The 20,434-nt window shown below is 40.1% G+C and overlaps 1 protein-coding gene across 1 annotated transcript; it reads right to left on the minus strand.

Moving 5' to 3' along the window:
- Positions 1-1,908: 1,908 nt before the first annotated feature.
- On the minus strand, positions 1,909-20,434 carry LOC125241359 (nucleolar complex protein 4 homolog). The gene is made up of 11 exons (XM_048149803.1): positions 20,191-20,434; positions 20,014-20,122; positions 17,967-18,172; positions 13,275-13,405; positions 10,582-10,733; positions 8,618-8,815; positions 7,380-7,551; positions 6,196-6,359; positions 4,641-4,728; positions 4,444-4,549; positions 1,909-3,883 (listed from the first exon to the last, which is right to left on the minus strand). Exons 1-11 carry the CDS (start codon positions 20,332-20,334, stop codon positions 3,749-3,751), a joined length of 1,605 nt encoding a protein of 534 aa, XP_048005760.1. The 5' UTR covers positions 20,335-20,434; the 3' UTR covers positions 1,909-3,748.

A 20,434-nucleotide genomic window follows, 5' to 3' on the forward strand; every position in this document is an offset into this window, starting at 1 on the left:
TGTCAGGAGGCAACAAAGTGCGCGCCTTTAACGCCTGGGTAATGCCTCTACTCATATACTCCTTTGGCATACTACGGTGGACCCAGACTGAGCTGGACGCCCTGGATCGGAGGGTCCGCTCACTGCTTACCACACACCGTATGTTACACCCGCGCTCGTCTGTTATGAGATTGTACATCCCACGGAAGTGCGGAGGTCGAGGCTTCCTAAACGCCAAAGATCTCCACAACCGTGAGGTGTACAATCTCAGGAATTACTTCCTTAACAACGAGTGCGGGATGCATCGTGATGTGGTGGCGGTGGACGGAAACCTCACGCCGCTCTCCTTGGCGAAACAGAACTGGCGCAAACCTGTGGTACTAAGTACTGCGGACCGCAAGGCGGTATGGGAGAGCAAGCAGCTACACGGGCGGTTCTACAAGGCCCTCACGGGACCCGATGTAGATCTGCTCGCATCGGTGAACTGGTTACGGTTCGGGGACCTCTTCGGAGAAACCGAGGGTTTTGCCTGTGCAATTGCGGACGAAGTTATGATGACGAACAACTACCGGAAATATATCCTGAAGGATGGTACGGTCGACATTTGTCGGGCATGCCGCCGTCCCGGAGAGTCACTCAGGCATATTATTTCCGGTTGTTCTCATCTTGCTAACGGCGAGTACTTGCACAGACATAATCTCGTAGCCAGGATTATTCACCAGCAACTTGCTCTTCAATACGGCCTTGTGGACCGCGAAGTACCGTACTACAAGTACTTACCCGCGCCAGTTCTCGAAAATGGTCGTGCCACGCTCTATTGGGATCGATCTATTATCACTGACAGGACTATTGTAGCCAATAAACCTGACATTGTGATAATAGATCGACTGCAACGCCGGGCAGTGCTCGTTGACATCACCATCCCCCATGATGAGAATCTCGTGAAAGCCGAGAAGGACAAGTCCAGTAAGTACCTAGACTTGGCTCACGAGATAACCGCCATGTGGGATGTTGAATCAACGATCATTGTTCCGATAGTTGTTTCAGCGAACGGTCTCATAGCGAAGAGTCTCGACCAACATCTTAAGAGACTCTCGCTAGGTGGCTGGATCAAGGGCCAGATGCAGAAGGCGGTGATCTTGGACACAGCACGGATAGTTCGACGGTTCCTCTCTCTGCAGCCCTAACCACCGGCAGCTTGGGCCCTGCCCCGCTGCTGGCGGCACCCTAGGTTAGGTTTTTTATAATGTGTTTATATGTGTTTTATATTGTTTTGTATGTGTTTTTGTATTTTACTTTTATATTCATATTATAAACAGCCTAACCTAAGAAAGAAAATAAATAAAGAGTATAATAATAATAATAACCCCGCGGGGGCAGCTTGTGGCGAGCTGACGGTGAGTGGCGACACCGCGGACCCCTATTCCAGAGGGCACTTCCATCTAGCCCTCGCCTCTGCGCTTGCCTTAACCGGCCGGCCAGAGTGGATTCGCAAGAGCGGGACCTATGCTCCAGGTTGGAAGTGTAAAATGTCATAACGCCGGCGGCCTGCTGAACGGATCACCGGGATCTGGCTACCGCAGTCTCACCTCTCGACAACCTTTCAGCCACACTTCAAGTGTTGCTCTGTTGTCGCACCGTGCGTGCGGCCGTTTTGCAGGGCCCACTCAATGAGTTGGCGAGTCACCGCCTGTCTTTTACAATCCTGAGACTAGTTGTCATGGCAGGTGTCCGATAGTCTCCCCCATAGACCATTATCCAGTCCATCCAACTTGCACAACAATAGCCTATGACCTTAGTTCCCATCGCAGCACAAAAGTGCTGCACTGAAATAGTCTTTACACCTGGCGGGGACCATCTCCGGATGTATCATATTGTGCGCTCGGGGATGGTATCCGCCATGTGTATCCCTTGCCTTTAGATGTATAATCAGCCAATCCGCACGGACGCACTTTGCTTCTTATATTCTTATGCGCACTGCCAGCAAGGAGTGGGATTCCTTGCCGGCGTTTATAATTACAGGTCCATCCATATAACCCGGCAACCTTCAAATCAAGGGTGAATAGGCACCTTCTGGGCGAGCTCCATCGTAGGCCACGTCTTCGCTTCGGCTAGTCTGTGGCCATGAGTATGCCCATTTATAATACAAGAAAGGCATCTTGACTAGGCCTTTTACCGGATGAAATTTTTAAATTATGAATATGAATTTGAGGTTTAATTTTCATTACATAATGATCTTATAATGTAGATAACAGAAAAAAAATAACTGTGCCGTATGATTAAACTATTATACAATAAGAAATTAGAGCCTTCTTATCACCTAGGTAAGTTGGTACATTGTACAACTGCAGGATGAAATCGGTTTGGTAACTATAATGTTTAGAAACAACAAATAAGTCAAAAATACTTCACAATTTCAAAATTGAATATGTCATGAACATAATTGAACTTATTATTTCTATGCAATAGAATTAAATACACAAAGATTGAAATGTATTCGTTAACTTTCGAATATCACCCTTAATATCATGACAGGAGTCCCATATTCGGAATATCTGACATTAAGAAATGGTAAAAACACTGTGATACTGATTGTTACTAACAGACAAGAAACATCAATACGTATAATAACATCAAAATACCCTATATCCGGTAAACATTTAATAACAACGAAGGAATACTTTGACATTAAACATTGCCTTAAAATCTAAGTAAATTTAAACATAGAATGGGCGATTATTGTTTCTCTACTCCGTCTCGCAACTTTTACTTCGCTGAGTTGATGCTCAAAACCAGGGTATAGGTGCATTTATTTAGTAAATCATGTGTTGGATTTATACCACCAACCGATTATTTTTTTTCTTATTTTTTTATTCACTACTTTTCTACAGCCTCCATCGCCTTCATATACATCTGAGCTGCCAAATATCTCACAAATATTGCCAATATTGGAACACGCACACTAACGTCTTGACAATAAATTGAACTTTGGTAGCTTCGATATATTTGAAGACGACTGTACGCTTGGTTTAAAAGTTACGTATTTCGACAAAACCTCTCTTGAGAAACTTTAAAAGCCCTGTCCCTGTTAAGCCGCTGGCCTCAACGAATCCAAGATTGCGAGTCTCTTTCTCTTTGTTTTTAGACATTATTCCAGATCAAATCCTTCAAAATCCAAAAACTTGCCTTAAACAATATTCTCCCTGATATCTGTCGTCTCGCAGTTATACCCCGTTTTTCCCCCATAGGCACGGACGTTACAACTCTGCTAGCCCTCGGCCGAACAAGAACAATAAAATTGACTAGATCTCATAGATGAGCTCATGAAAATATATTATGCCGCGAGCGATTTAAAAATACTGCTCGCAAACAAAACTACTTTGAAAAAATCTCGTATCTCACACTGCAAGTCAAAGTTGAAACGCAGTAAATCTGTACCTTTTCATTGCAAATGATTATACTAAATCCTTTCATCTGTTGCTTGTCTAAACTGTGTAATTAAATAGTGACTAAAGTTTATAAAGGTCAAGTAAGAATTGCGCGATGACAGAAAGTATTCGGGTTTCGACAAATACTTTAGCATATACATGTGAGATACTTAACGCTCCGGGTGTGGTATATTTATGTAAAAAAGAGACCATTTTCGAAGTAAAACCCATTTTGAAAATAAGTAGACGCACTTTTATATTTCATCACCGGCTAGCCTCAGCGACGCCCATGCCCATAGGACCGTTCGTTGAACATAGGGGGTTTCCACACATTAATATATCTACTTAAAGTCCGGTATCAAATGCCAGAACGTGTTGATCTTCCAATCCTCCTTGTCCCAGTAACGGGTCGGCGGTACGTACACGAAGTTCATCTCTATAGTCTTGAATCTCTTCTTGAGCTCGCCTGTGAATTGCTGTAGGGAAAAACTTAGTTAAAATAACCGCTAAAATACAATACTATACAAACAGTCTTTATTGCTCACCTCAGTACAGGAAACAACATAGTCAGCCTACATAGCAACTTCTAAGTTAGTATCAACAGGTGGTCTTATCGCTAAAAAGCGATCTCTTCCAGACAACCTCTTTTTATTATTTCTTTGCTCAGTTGACGACTATCCTCTTTATTCGTAAAATTTAAAGTTAATTTACGTTTTATTTTTACATATCACGATTTAAATATGTTTACAACTCATCAAGTTAGTTTAATGTGCCAAAAATAAGGAATAAAGTCGTGTATAAATATTTTTGACACTTTATCCGCATCTATATTTAACACCTTGACTGTACAAGTCGTTTCATGGCAGAAAGCTGGCACGAATGGAAAGAACGAACTTTGATTGTATTAGTGACACCTGTATCGCTAATCGCTATACAGTTGTAACTGTCAAGACCATTTTATTGGTTAATCTGTCACACACATACTTAGACATTTTCATTCACTCATTCGTCCCATTCGTGCGGCCTGTATACGTACAATTTCGTCAGAGAAGGATGGCGGTAGGTCTGGCGGTTTAGCCCCACTGTCGGCCAGAGCAAGCACTTTTGCCGCGCTCGCGCACACTTCGGGCGTGAAATGTTGCCTAGAAAAAAAATAACAAAATAATTCGATTAAAAATTAAAAAATATATTATCAATGATTTAATTCGAGAAGTAAATAATAGGAATAATTACTTTAAAGCAGCGACCTCCCAAAGCGAGGATTGAATGGCGTTAGTAGCATTTGCCCGGGACTCTTCCATCTCAAACGGATCTTGGGGCACTGAAAAAAACAAGACATTAGTATGGCATACCTAAACCGTCTGTTATAGAGGTATTGTATAGATGTAGCGCGAAATGTTTCCCCTTCGTATTTTTACAGAAACTCGCGGACGTGTAATGCTATTTCAGTCAGTCTCCGTACAATGAGTACTGACGTTGACGACAAATAAGATCGTTACCGAGAATAGGGAACTTGACTGCAGTTAAAATAAAATATTTTTTCTACTCCCGAACTGTTATTCGTCATTTACAGGATCGTGCACAGATCTTTAAAACCCTACATAAAGGTCTATTCCCCAAAGCCAGCGTCCGCCGGCTTTCCGCGCATGCGCGCAGTATCGAAAAAACTGAAAACGCATTGTTTGGCTCTGTAACCATGGCAACGCCTTATAACGATACTGCGGGCGTGCGCGGGAAGGCTTTGGGCAGCCAAGCTGACAGTGCAAACCTTTGAGTCAAAATAGAGTAAAACAGTGTGAATTTCACGAAAGTTATTCAAGAAAACTATTAAAAACTAGTGCATGGTCGTAGAAAAAGTATTGTATGCAACGGTGTTTAACTGAGTCAAAAAATACTCGTGGCGTCTCAATAACAATTTTCGGCTTCGCCTCAAATTGTTACCCACGCCACTCGTCTTTTTTGACCTCCTTTAAACGCCTGTTGCATAAAATACTATTATACCATGCACGAAATAAAGCATCAGATAATTATAAGAAAAACATGGGCAGAAAGTTATTCTTAATCCAATTTCTATTTATTAAGTCAGGTAGAAAGAAATAAAGTAACTGAGTTGACCGTGACGTCACTCAATTCGATTTCATATTAGTTCCATATTAACAAGTCGTTAAAATTCGTTTTGACAGTTCTTAAAAGACGAAGAAAAACTATTATGCACTACATCTGTAAGTACATTGAAAAGATATAAACTTTCAGAACATATATTTATAATTTTTTACATAAAAAGAATATAATATATTCTTACCATTTTCAAGTGGTAAGCGAAAGACTTGAAAAAGAAGAAACATCATTAATAATAAAGTCTTCCTGTATTTTATATATCTTTTGTGGGCTCGTGGTTGACGTCTATAAACGATTATCTATTTAAATATATCGAGTACATTGGGAATGTAACGCATAACTAAGTAACTAATATGGCTCCGCGACACGATAAATAGTACTTTCTTAATCCAGCATATCAGCATAAATGTAAAAATGTACCTTTCTTTGCAATCCGAATAATAATATTTCACTATGAGTCAAGCAGTTTCATCATGGTTTCTCCTTAAGAACTGTACAGTCAACCAATTGGAACTGTAGGCCACCGACCACTGTAGAGCTATGTCATAGTGACGTTACAAATCAGATTGTAAGAAATCTCTTACTGCTTGTCATTTTGACATGGTTGTAGAGTGGCCTAGGGTTCCAATTGGTTGACGGTACGTACTATTCTAGCATGTAAGGTACTCACGTATAGCGGGCTGGTCGTTCTTGAGCATCCTCTTGAGCCCCGGGTGGCGGTGCACCATGTTCGCGATGAGGCGCAGCAGCTCCTGCGCGTCTTCAGGAGACGCGACGAGCGCGAGGCGGGCGAGGCGTTTGGCGAACGACGCTATCATTGTCTCGGGGACGCGACTGGAAAAATTATAATACTTGAATTTGGCTTGATTAGCTTGGCTAGATCAATTATTACAGGAGCATTTTTTTAGACATGGAGTTACACACAACGACCCCTTTTTCCAGGGCTCAGTGCGGAAAACGGAGCCCATAACCATTGTTGAGAGTGAATGTTTGAAGATATGCGAAATTCTGACCTAATTATAATTTACTGTACTTATTTTTTTTTTGACATGTTCGTCGTATTTAATACAATTTAATGTATTTATTATTAATGTTACTTTGTCAAATATGTTTAGCTTTAGGTACGTTACTTTAAGAAATGTAATGATTTAGGTCTCCTGTAATGTTACATTTTATATTTTATTAAATAAATTGAAAAATTGAATAAAATGAATAACCATAGACTTAACTGCTCTGTTTAAATTAATCAAGAGGGATATCTCTCTCGCTTGATAATTAAAAAATAAATGTACAAACGAAATTATAGTATGACATTTATGACGTATTGTCACAAATATAAGACCTAGAAATACATAAAAAGGGGTTTTTTTTAATCATTTGTCCTAGTGCTCTTTGGGCGGGTGTATAATATATTAGTTAATATACTCACGTGGAGCTCAGGAACACGTCGGCAATGTGTATGAGGCGGCGTTTGGAGCGAGTCGCGAACATGTCCGGCTCAAACAAACCGTACAGCCTGTCTTATAGGTCCTGTAGTGTCTATACTACACTATTGTGGTGATATACTCACGTGGAGCTCAGGAACACATCGGCAATGTGTATGAGGCGGCGTTTGGAGCGAGTCGCGAACATGTCCGGCTCAAACAAACCGTACAGCCTGTCTTATAGGTCCTGTAGTGTCTATACTACACTATTGTGGTGATATACTCACGTGGAGCTCAGGAACACGTCGGCAATGTGTATGAGGCGCCGTTTGGAGCGATTCGCGAACATGTCCGGCTCAAACAAACCGTACAGCCTGTCTTAAATTGGTCCTGTAGTGTCTATACTACACTATTGTGGTGATATACTCACGTGGAGCTCAGGAACACGTCGGCAATGTGTATGAGGCGCCGTTTGGAGCGCGTCGCGAACATGTCCGGCTCAAACATGCCGTACAGCCGGTCGTAGATGTCCGGGAAGTCGATGTCGTGTTCGGTGACTAGCTCCATGATGCCTCGGAGCGCTATCATGCTTATGGCGGAACCTGGGGACATATTGTTTTATTATTTTAAGTATCAAATCAATCGAGAAATTTTATTTCGTAGTTTCTTTAGCAACTGGCTTTGCTGAGTAATCTACATGTCGACGAAGAAAAGCTGGCACGAATTAAACGAATGTGTAAATAATAATATTTGTCATTAATTTAGACTTCCTGTAAAAACCGATTTTTTTAATGAGACTTCTTTGTGGATGGGTGTTTTCGTTAAATTGTGGTTTTTGTGGCCAGCGGCATATCTTATAGTTAACTGTGTACCACTGATCCACTGTGTACTCACCACAGTCCAGACGGTCACACAAGAAGTCGGTAGCCAAGACCGGCTTAGTCAAGCACGGCATAATTCGGTTGATCAGGACAAGCAGCGCTCTACGATCGTTCTTCTCGTTCAGTCTAAGAAGCCATTGCTAGCTTTAGGTTGTTATTGTTATTGTTTGTTATAGTGGGCCTTTATGTGTCACGTCGACCAAGACAGATCTATTGTGACGGCCCTTTGTGGTTAGATATCCTTACTTATGCCCGTTGAATCCAGGAAATTCCAGATTCTTTGGGCTGTAAGGTCTTGTACCTCATAGGGTTGCAGTACCTGCCGCCCTAAGTAGATACTTCTCTTTGACATTAGTGGACCGCAGGAACAAAGGATGTGCATTGCAGTCTCCTCCGTTTCCTGGCAGAACCTGCATGTCGCCTCTTGTTTCAACCCCAATTGAAACATGTGTTTGTTCAGCTTGCAGTGTCCAGTCAATATTCTGGATACCGCGCAGATTTTGTGTCTTTTGAGCCCTATGAGCTCTTTAGCATATCTGCTGCTGAATCTGCTGTTAGCTTTAGGTTACATGGTTAACTGTGCACCACTGATCTACTGTGTACTTACCACAGTCCAAACTGTCGCACAAGAAGTAGATAGCCAACACCGGCTTGGTCAAATACGGCATCATTCGGTCGACAAGGACGACCAGCGCTCTACGATGGTTCTTCTCGTTCATTATAAGAAGCCATTGCTAGCTTCAGGTTACATGGTTAACTGTGTAGCAGTGATCCACTGTGTACTTACCACAGTCCAAACTGTCGCATAAGAAGTCGGTGGCTAGCACCGGCTTGGTCAAGTATGGCATGATTCGGTCGACAAGGACAACCAGCGCTCTACGATGGTTCGTTTCGTTCGCTCGGAGAGGCCATTGCATGCAGAAGCTCCAGCAACGGTTGATGGATTTCTTGCAGATGGCCGGATCGAAGATGTCCGACACCAATGCTAAGGGAGACAATGCGGGTTACTTTGGTGTGTTTCCTAATTTAAATTAATTACTATTGAAAATGTACCTATAATTTAACTATTCATTTGGCAATACAAAATGTTTTAAATTTGATAAGTCATTGCTCTAAGATAAGTTTACTAAAAGTTGTGTACAGTCCAGTTCATAAATATACGTACATTTCTTCACCTTAACTCCTTGCAATCAGATGAAAAAATGTACACATATTTATGAACTCGACTGTACATTGTAAGATTCTCAAGAAAAATATTAAAAAGCATTGACATTCAATTTAATATTTCGTCACTACTTTTTAAAAATCTCGTATCTCACGCTGTTCCTCAAAGTTAAAACGCAGTAAGTCTATATGCATTCAATACATACTTACTACAATTTTCTTTTCATTGACAGACGAAGATACAAGTTTTTTTAAAAGTAGTGACGATTTATCAATAGAATAGACAATAACTGCCCGCTATTGACAAAAAATATACTTGGTCGATGGAAACGTCTGCAATCGATATCATTCAAATCAAAATTTTGAATGTCTAAAATCTTATTGGTAGTTGTCGAAAACCCGCTTTTTCCATAAAGTGTTGGCGCGACGTCAAGTGGGTGATAGGCGTACGAGCAAGTACGCGTTGGATGGTCGACTACTGAAAACGCATTTAGTCTCATTAATTATTACTTATGTCAGAGTTTCACTAATTATTTCCTTTTATTCATTTATTATCTCAGTTTAGGTTTATACGAGTACCAAACGAGTAGTATACGAGTAGAAAATATATTACCAAAACAATACAAACTATCATTAATTTATTATAAAAACGTAATCCAAAGTGCCACACCTGGCGGCCTAACTATCCGCGTTGTGTCCAAGACGAAGCCTGACCGACGAAGCTAGCAAGTCTCTCTACATGTTAGCTGAAATACTGTCAAACCATTCACTGTGATTACTCAGATTATTATAAGCAAAATTATCTTCGAATGAACTTTCTGGACAATTAAGATGCATGGGCGCAGTCGAAACCGACGCCCCAAAATATGTTTTTTTCCACTCCCGGGTTACGAAACAACGCCATCTAGTAAAAAAAAATTGGCTTAGAATGAATTTAATGAAAATGAAATGAAATGAAATGAAAATGAAATATTTATTTTTCAAGTAGGCATATTACAATGCGCATATGAACGTCAAATAAAGCTACGCCGGCTCTAACCCTACGCCTCAGCCTCGAGAAGATTTCTGTCCCCCCTCAGTTGGTAGTGGGAGGGGGGTATCCACTATGGGACCGGCAAGAAACTCGGCGGGCAACTTCTTTTCAAAACATTACATCTTATAATTAACATTTAAAAGTGTAAAATTACTGAGTGAGACTTGAACTCACGGCCTCTGGATTTCTGGGTCTCACCCAAGACAGTTTCCGCTTTAAAGTTTTGATTGACTACAAATGTATGTGTCAACATGTGCGCTATACAGTTCCAGTCGCGCAGTGCACAATTCCTGTTACTTACATACATACATACATACATATAATCATGCCTGTATCCCATAAATGGGTAGGCAAAGCACATGAACTACTCAAGTTTCAGTGCCACTCTTGGCAAAAAGGGGTTGAAAGAAATCCAAATTGTGACATTGCAGTGACAGGTTGCCAGCCTCTCGCCTACGCCGCAATTTAACCCATATCCCACAGTCGACTTCTACGACACCCTCGGGAAGAAAGGGGGTGGTAAAACTCTTAACCCGTCACCACACGTTACTTACAGTCTCTCTTAATATAATATCTGTCCTCTGGGTATATCTTCTTGTCGTAGTACTTTTCAGGCTGTTTGGGCCGCTCCTTCTGGTTCAGGCCCGGTCTCATGATCATTTCGAACAGCTCCAGGTAGTTTTGTACGTAGATCTCGCTCGGAGCCCTACAGAGAGCAGATTGGTGTTAAGTTCTTTGTATGAAGAAGGTATGTCTATTGCTATCTCTGTTGCACGCGATTATGTGTACAGATGTAGTGCGAACAGCTTTTCCTTCGTATTTTTACGGAAACGCACGAACGTGTCATAGTACGAGTATAAGAGTACTGACGCTGTCTGAACTAACATGACAAATACGAACGTCTCCGGAAAAATACGAAGAAAAACCTTGTCGCACTTAAGCCTGACCAGATATATATGACTATCGTCAAGAGACGAACTCATGAAAACGGCATTAAGTAATGCGAAATAGCTTCTTTGGAATGGCACCGAGGATATTCAATAAAATACCGTCTGAAATAAAAAACCTTCAATTGCATCAATTTAAAAAGCAATTGGTTGCATATTTAGTTGAAAAACGTTTTTACTCCATTAAAGAGTTCCTAGATGCCGCCAGACTGTTAAAAATATGAATATAAACTAATTATAAATGCATTTTTTTTTATGAACCTGAATATAATGACAAGTTATTTAAAATTAATAATTATGATATTTAGAGAATAATTTTTATATAAGTTAGTGCATTGGTTTTATGACATGCATGCATTATTATTTCTATGCCGTATGTGGCAGGATGTGCTGATCAAAATAGTACATTACTACAGAGGCCGGGACAAAGGGGGTTGCCGGCCGAAGACATATAGACGGCCGAACGAAGCGAGGCCGGATAAGTCTGAGGCGGGCAACCCCATTTCCCGCCGAGGTATGTATAGTGCTTTTCTCAAACATGGTATGAAATAAATAAAGTCTACTGAAAATAGTAACTTTGGATGGCTGTATCTCCTAAACGGTGCGTCGTAGCGCAAAAATAATCGAATTTTTGTTCCCCTTTGATACCCCGTATACGCTTATAAAAAAAAAACAAAAAATTAAAAAAAAAATTTAAAAAATTGTAATTAATTTTTTTAATTTTATTTTTAATTTTTTTAAAAAAAATTTTTCGTTTTTTTTTGTATGAAAACGCACCCAAAATCAAATATTGTCTAGGGCCCGTACCAGTTGCAGTCGGCACGTCTATAAAGCCCCTTATAGTTTTTTTTTAATTGGCTAAATACCTGGATGTTATGTCACAATTATCTGTGTTTGGAAATTAAAAAAGAAGACTTTGCCGGCCTTGGCCTGCAAGGTTTGTATGAAATTCCATTATCTATCAATCGTCCTAGCCGCACCTGCAACGTCATACTTCGCTGCCAATTATAAGGCACTTAACATCAATATTTCATACCATGTTTGAGAAAAATGTATTACCAACCTACAATGTACCACATTCAAAGAAATAAAATATTTTTCTCAAACATGCAATGAAATATTGTCTTTACGTTCCTTAAAATGGGCTGGGAAGTTTCGCTTACCTATATACCCACTTGGCCGGAAATCCTCATTTTCCCGGCCTCTGATGTAATGTACTATGATTGATTGATTGATTGAAGAGGGCGCTGTTATTCTAATGTATGCTTTGACAGTTCAGTATTGGCTTCGTGCGAAGTGCATGGAGGGGGTAAGCAAAGCGATCGCAGTGCTTGCGGTGGTCAAAATCGACACTGATTGTGGTTGTCATCTATCAAAACTCATAAAATATAATACAATGTGTAATGTTTGATATAGGGCATCAATGTTGTTTCGTTGTTAATTGTTAAAATAATGGCATAAATAGTCGTTGCACGTTCTATGCGTTTCTTAGAGCACACTGGAAATTGGATCAAAGAACTAAATGGATAGCTACGGTGAAAAGAAAACGTAAGTGACATGTCAAAACAAACCATTATAATAAATTATATTTAAGCTTTGTTTACCTAATATTATTCAATACGCTGTTAGTATTTTTCCTACCGTAAAAGATTATGCTTAGATTCAGGCCTAGCCTGGGAATAGGCCCGTGTCGGATATTTCTGCGGCCGCGGACATGACTAGGTACTTACGTTTAGATTTGTTTTATATGGCATTAACGGGACGGAGGTTTAGCGAATACCATATCACTAGTTCGAAGAACTTGTACCATTACTCCTATATTCTTCAAGATTCCTTATATGCCTGCCAGCACCAATTTATTGACTCTTTCTGTAGTCTGGGGTTGGAAGTTTATACCGTGAGTAATGCTTTGGAAACTGATTTTTGGTAATATATCCATGTCTTTATAATCTATCTACCTAAATTACACTTGAAATAGTACCTCTTGTTATTCGATTTATTTAAAATTAACGAAATATCGGTAAAATATAATGTTTGTTTACATGTCATTTTTTGACATTTTCCACTTCAAGTTCACATGGTAGTGGGCGTAATAGTCGTGCACGTAGCCAATAGTATGAAGAAAATAGTTCTAATGAAATTCCACAACATGGCGCGTAGTCATATATTTCTGGTCAGGCTTTACATCTGTAGCAACAGACGAGACAAAGAGCAAACCGAAAAAAAGAGACTGATCTCTCAACTGATCCATTGTTTTTCGATTCGCAATAAATGATTGAGTATTGAGATTATGTACTTACTTGCTATACTTCAAGTCAGCGAGCACATTGAGCGCATTCTGCTGAAAGTCGCGGTAGTCGGTGAAACACTCCAGGTACTTTATGAACATGCTTTGCGACTGTTTCGCGTCGAGGATCACGTCGAAGACGCTCTGGAAAGGAAGACAGTGGTGAAGAGAGCGTAGATAACTTAACTAAACTTAATAAGATTTAACATCATCAGTGGCTTTTGAGCACCATACGCCGCATTATGAAGCTAGCGGGAAGCGCTGATGGCCTAGCGGTAAGAGCGTGCTACTTTCGATCCGGATGTCGCGGGTTCGAACCCGGCTCGTACCAATGAGATTTTCTGAACTTGTGCGAAATGTCATTTGATATTTGCCAGTCGCTTTTCGGTGAAGGAAAACATCGTGAGGAAACCGGACTAATTCCAATAAGGCCTAGTTACCCTTCGAGTTGGAAGGTCAGATGGCAGTCGCTTTCGTAAAACTAGTGCCTACGCCAAATCTTGGGATTAGTTGTCAAAGCGAACCCCAGGCTTCGAAGAGTCGTGGCAAATGCCGGGATAACGCAAGGAGGACGAGGACCGAACACCGCATTGTAAACCGTTTACAAAGAGCGCCTGGTCACTAGACATATGACGAATTTTACTGCTAAAATACCAGCATTTGAGCAGTGCAATTGCATAGTATAACAGCCCAGGTTCAACCCTAAAACATTTTGTTTATAAATATTCTTAATTACGTGCGTGTTAGTTGTGATTGGTGACAGATGGATCAAGCGATTGCGTTCCCATATTAAATTAGTACCAATGGGGAATCATATGGGCAATTTCAGAATTTCAGCAAAAGTTGTTAACAAAAATTAACTCGCTGTCAGTTTAATGACGATAATTAAGCATAAAATCTGTCTAAAAATCTACTTTTTTCACATTCTGAATGTAGATTATTGCTTAAAGTTTATGTAATTAACACAAAAACAATATTTTTATTGAAATTTCATGCTTAATTATCGTCACAAAACTGACAGTAAGTTAATTTTTGTTAACAACTTTCGCTAATTGGGGGGTCCCAAATTCTGAAAATGCCCACATGTGTGGTGACTTTGAATTGGCTTGAATGATTAACCAGCTGATCATTTCGCGGATTTGCAGAGTAATATTATTTTTTATTACTTATAAGGCATGCAATTCGCTATTGCATTAAGCAGACAGGCATGGGGGATCGGGAAATCTCATGTCATATTAAGTATTTTCTTTTGTTCTTGTGTACAAATTGTATCTTGTTCACAGAATATATAATAGTACAAGTACAGAAGGCCCACTGCTTTGATGTTCACGAAATGCCGCCTTTTAAATGCCTACAAAATTCTAACAAAGAAACGAGCCGCACGTGCGCAGCGTCGGACGGTAGGGTTGCCTATGGATTAAAACGAATTAATACTCAGATAAAATGTTATACTATTATATTCCAGTCTTGGGTACTTTTTAGGAATATAGGTATACAGTATTTATATATTTTTGTTTAAGTCACAACATCACAAGCCTTATTGAACTTTTCCGTGGGACTTTACCAATAGTAGATCTGTGTAAGATTGTCCTATTTTATTCATGATATCTATTTAGGTAACTAAGGATTATTAGCCATTCACACGCGGACATCGCATATAAAACTTAAAAAAAACACGCGACGTAAAGTAACAATAGAAAGGCGAACGTGCGTTCCGTGAGAATGCGCGCCCCCCTGATTAGGCCGCGAACTCGCGGCCGCCAGCATGTACTTGTAGCGCGGCGACAGAATCGCGGAGTGAGCCGCCCCTGTCTTGTTCAATAACGTATATTTAATACACATTTTCGAATACTAATTAGAATTACATATGCCAATTAGTTTCCTCAAACATACTTAATCATATTTCGAAGTTTGGAATTCAATGAAAACCGGTGTATACTTATGTACCTCTATAAAATAAAGACATCTCTCTTGTTAGACTTATATTGACCGGGATATAGACCGAGATTATCAAAAAGGTAATCACGGTCTACATCCCGGTCAATGTAAGTCTAATGAAAATAACCGTGAATCATTCAAAACTCTTATCTCTCTTGTTAACTGTAAGCTGTAGAAAATTGAATTAACCTATTTTTATATATAAATGGGCTTACTCTTGACTAGCCAAAGGCAAAGACGTGGCCTACGATGGAGTGAGCTCGCCCAGAAGATGCCTCTTCACTCTTGATTTGAAGGTTGCCGGGTTACTGTACTGGTTTTTTTTTTGAAATAGCATATGCATTCAACAAGTCCTGAGAACGTTTAACGCGCATGACATCAAGCCTTAGCAATAAGTCCTGAATCCCGTAAGGGGTTGCAAAGGGGTGGGGGTGATAACGCATGTCCGTTTGATGCACATGTAAGCAATCGATAAATCTAGGACACGCAGTCGTATTGCAAACAACTACGAGCCATGGGACGTAAAAAGGGGGGGTTATAAACTGCGCCTGTCCGTTTCTACGAATCTAGGATTTGCGCAATGCTTCTGGAACACGCAGTATTGCAAACAGAAACTAGGAGCCATGGGAGGTAAAGTGGGTGGTAAACAGGGGGGTAATGAACAGACTGCGCCAGTCAGTTTCTACGAATCAAGGATTCCCGCGATTTCAAACTGGAAATAGGAGCTGTAGGAGGTAAAAGGGGGGTTAAAAAAGTGAGGTGGTAAAACATGGGCAGATATCTAGGTTTTCCGTGCGCCTGTCTGATATCATCGACAATGTACTAAGTTGTAATGGGCGTCGATAATGAAATAAATATTATTAAATTATTTTATACAGAGCTTACTTGATAACATAATCTAAATATATACACTACCGTCAAAAAGTTTAAGACCAAACACAATGTTCAGTGTCATTGTTATAAACCCTTCTAAAAATCATCAAAATAAATTTGTAATCAATAGAAAACAACGTAATCTTATTATATTGATCGGCAACCCATTTGTTCTGCAAGAAGACAACGATCCCAAACACTCAGCAAAGATCTGTAGAAGCTACACAGTCAATAAAGAACGCCAAGGTGTGTTAAAAAATATGATTTGGCCACCGCAATCCCCAGACCTTAACCCGATCGAACTTTTATGGGATGAACTCGACCGTAGAGTCCGGAGACAATGCCCGACATCTGCAACAGCTCTATGGGAGATACTGCAATACGAGTGGAAATCCATTAGCCAAGAAACGCTACACAAACTTATAGCAAGAATGCCAAGAATCTGCTCGGAAGTGAAAAAGCGTCGAGGAGGATTTTTCGATGAGAAAAACGTTTAGCTTTTATTTCTTATTATGATCCCTTTTTAAAAATTGTTATACGCTTTGTTTTGTCGGTTGCAGGTACTAAAAAGTAATATTCTCATAGGAACTTCATGAAACGTTGATTATTTGCATATATCGTGTTTGGTCTTAAACTTTTTGACGATAGTGTAGGTATATATTGTGGGTACTTCTAGATGATTTATATGCATATGTAGTGCAACTTATACATATAGTGTATACCTACATAGAGAAAATCTCTGACAAAGGAACATTTTTTTTAATCTTTGTGATAAGTACATAAATAAATTTCATTATCAAGATTTGATCTTATAACATCCTATTGTCTCCCTTTGCTTTTGCGTATGCATAAAAAAAGTCATATCTTTCATATAGATGCGGCGCAGGAGGGGTGGGGGGGGGGGATAGTTTTCTGCACATATGCAATCGATGTAGCTGGGATGCATGCATATGCGCATGTCGATGCAACTTATTAGGTCAATCTAGCTTTGTTCTGGGATTCCCATGGCTAAAGGATGCTAACCCCATTGCAGAGGGATGTGAGGGGACAGACAAGGACATAGGACAGAGACAAGTAGACAGACATTTTTTCATTAACAACATTAGTCTATATTACTACCAATCCGCGAATAGATAATCTAGTGCTAGTCAATCAGTAGTCTGGATGCCATTAATAATTATTATTATTTAATAATGTTAATGTAAGGTTAATTCGCACAGCATACTTATAAAATAATATAATGTCGCACTGCGTTAAGAATATTACAATGCTTAGCATAAATAAAACATTTCGCTTAATCTTGCACTAGATTTTTTTTTCTGTTAGATCCGTTTTTATTGAAAGTTTCAGTCGCAAAGCATTATGTACTCGTAGAACTATAAATACTAAGATACTACTTACTTATCACGAAAGGAAATGTGTGAGCTTTAGCGTTATATCCTATAAGTACAATTTAATTTATTACTAAAACAAATTATACTAGCGTCATCTCTTGAAATACAATTTGTTTAACAACCAGGGATGGTTGCTTCACAAAATTTATTGCAGTTAGCACATTCGTTCTGGATATAATATGGAACTTATTTTCTGCAGTTCTCGCTTCAATATACAATACGATGCGATCTCTGGCCAGTCGTTGAGATACACGTCCAGGTCATCCTGCCATCGCCATCTGGGCCTGCCAGATCCACACCTGTCTTTGTAATTAAAATAATATCTTACTTGGAGCCGCCAGTCTCTAAAGCAGATGATCCCTGATTGGACACTTTGATAATGTTGGATTCTCCCCCTCTTCAACAGCTTCAACACGAGGACAGTGCTTGCTTGCCAGAGCTTACAACGCCGCAAATCATCTGGGCTAGCACACACTTGAAAAAGTTAATGGAGGACTTACCTGGAGCCGCCAGTCCGGGAAGCAAATGACGCCATGCTTGGACAGTGTCGGGTTCTCCCCTTCCACCATCATGAGCTTGAGGCACGAGGCTAGCGCTTGCTTGCGAGAGCTGTCCTCCCCGCGACTCATGCAGGCCAGCACGCGTTTGAAGGCCAGCTGGTAGTTCTCGCGGAGCCAGCGGCAATGGATGAGGCCAGGGTCGCCTCCTGTAAAGATGATTTATTAGTCTCTCTCTTTCTGTGTCCCTGGTCAAAGCTCGCTAGTTGGGTTTGGGCCTTCTTATGGCTCGGGGCCAGGACGCTCTGTCCCCGGTTGTCGTGGTTGGTGACAGTTGGTGTCATACTTTCTAGCGGTGACATGGTATCGTACGGAATCCAAAGTCACATCAAAAAAATGTACGAGAATTGTACTAAATTGTACGCTAATTAAAAAAATGTACTACACATATTTACAAGAAAACAATGATCAATATGTCACCGCTAGGAAGCATATTATCTGGCGAGCGCTATCTATTTCTACTATGTAACAGTCATTTCTTCTGCCACTGTCATCATCCTCCTTGCGTTATCCTAGCATTCGCCACGGCTCATGAGAGCCTAGAGTTCGCTTTGACAATGAATCTCAAGATTTGGCATAGACACGAGTTTAGGAAAAGTAGTTTTACGAAAGTGACTGCTATCTGACCTTCCCACCTGAAGGGTAACTAGTTAACAACTTAACTAGGCCTTATTGGAATTAGTAAGGTTTCCTCACAATGTTTTCCTTCACCGAAAAGTGACTGGCAAATATCAAATATTCTAGCACTGTGTATTTTTAAAATTGATGAATTGATATCAAGTTGATGAAGATTTAAGTTTTAAATTGTTATGTTAAATCCATTGTTTGGGCTAGTAAGTTCTTTAGTCACACACATAATTAATTCCTCAGGTTTAATTTCAATAGTTATTGCTATAATAGAGATGACAAAACAAATGTAAATCCACTGAAACAAAAATATTGAAGCAAGATAAAATAGTTGCCACACTCACATTGCGTTGTTGTGAATCACAGGACAACCTGTACTCACACTCAGGGGGTCACATTGTTACTTTATATGCCCAGCCTAGACTCCAGGGGCGGGGAGAAGGGAGAGGGGCACGTAGTCATCCCAGCCAGGGAGGGGGGGGGCATGGCCCCCACGATGACCTTCCCTCCCCCCTGGATCCCAGCTTGGATAAAATCAATGTAGCTTCAATATCCCAGACATAAGGTGGGTAGTAATCAATAGTGCCCCCACTCATGTAAGTACCTGTCCTAGAATTCGTGGAAATAGCTCAGTCTAGGTTAAGAATAACATGCAGCCCAATTTTTAGGGAGGAGCTGCTACAATTTTTATTTAACTCTAAAGAATAATCTAATCTTCTAAAGAAAAACTATTGTGTCTATTGTTTTACTAAAAACTAATTTAACAAACATATCTTTTTATGTTTTAACACAGATGTACTGATTTTATTTGAATAAATACTTTGAATCATAATTTAAGAAACAGAAATAATTTGTGTCGCTTAACTTCAAACCTGGGTAAATACATTCTGCTTTAAGGTTGAATATATAAAAAATATAATATGATCTGAAAGATAATCAACCTTATAGCAGAATGGATTTACCCAGTTTTGTAGTTAAGCAACACATTTATATTTAAAGATGTTCAACTAACAAGTAACAAGAAGCTATATGAAACTAAACCTATTGTTATTTGAGAGTTTAGTACTAGTACCCTAAAATAACAAAGTGTCTTTTAAAAAACAAACTTTCTTGCACTCCTACAAAACATTAGGTCTTGAAATGGCCATTCAAAACAAAACAGTGCCCCATAACTCACGAAACAACATGTTGGTAACCTGCAAAATGTGCAACAAGTAGATGCAAGTCTAGCCTGTCAGAGTGCAACAGCATGAGAAAATCAATACAGCTAGCCTAGACGACCTAGATACCTACAAATAGTGCATACCTGGGAATAATCAATAACTTCAGGGAAGGCTACACAAATAAAACAATAAAAACTCACCGTCTGGACCCGTCCCTTTCCCTGTCTCGAACATTTCTCCACGCTTCAGCAACGTCGTGAAGATCAATTCCACAGTTAACAGCAGCGGTGTATAGTTCTTCTCTTCTTTCTGCAATAAAGCAGTTTTATATAGAACCACTCTAAACGAAAACAAAGAATAAAAAACACTTTACTCACGTTGAACATCTCCAAAACTTCGCACAAAACATTGGCATTTTTCTTCGACTCGAGAATCAGCTCGGCCTTCGCGAATAGCTCGTTGGGCACTTTCCTCGGCTTCTGAGGCCGGGAGTTGAAGGTGTAGATGAGTGCAGGACGCATCTCGAGGCCGGTCAACTACAGAATGACCGGTTATCTGTTATCTGGTTATTTGCCGACAACAGGGAACGTAAAGTTTCGCGCACGCCGCGCGCACGTTGCG

Source organism: Leguminivora glycinivorella, chromosome Z (assembly GCF_023078275.1).
Source record: "Leguminivora glycinivorella isolate SPB_JAAS2020 chromosome Z, LegGlyc_1.1, whole genome shotgun sequence".
Classification (NCBI taxonomy): Eukaryota; Metazoa; Arthropoda; class Insecta; order Lepidoptera; family Tortricidae; genus Leguminivora; species Leguminivora glycinivorella.

Bases quoted from the DNA above. Each gene is read 5' to 3' on its own strand.
- LOC125241359 (XM_048149803.1), bottom strand. From the start codon at position 20,334: ATGCGTCCTGCACTCATCTACACCTTCAACTCCCGGCCTCAGAAGCCG. The intron at 20,123-20,190 runs GTGAGTAAAGTG...GCTTTATTGCAG, and splicing joins AAGTTTTGGAGATGTTCAAC to AAAGAAGAGAAGAACTATAC. The intron at 3,884-4,443 runs GTACGTATACAG...TTTTCCCTACAG, and splicing joins CATCCTTCTCTGACGAAATT to CAATTCACAGGCGAGCTCAA.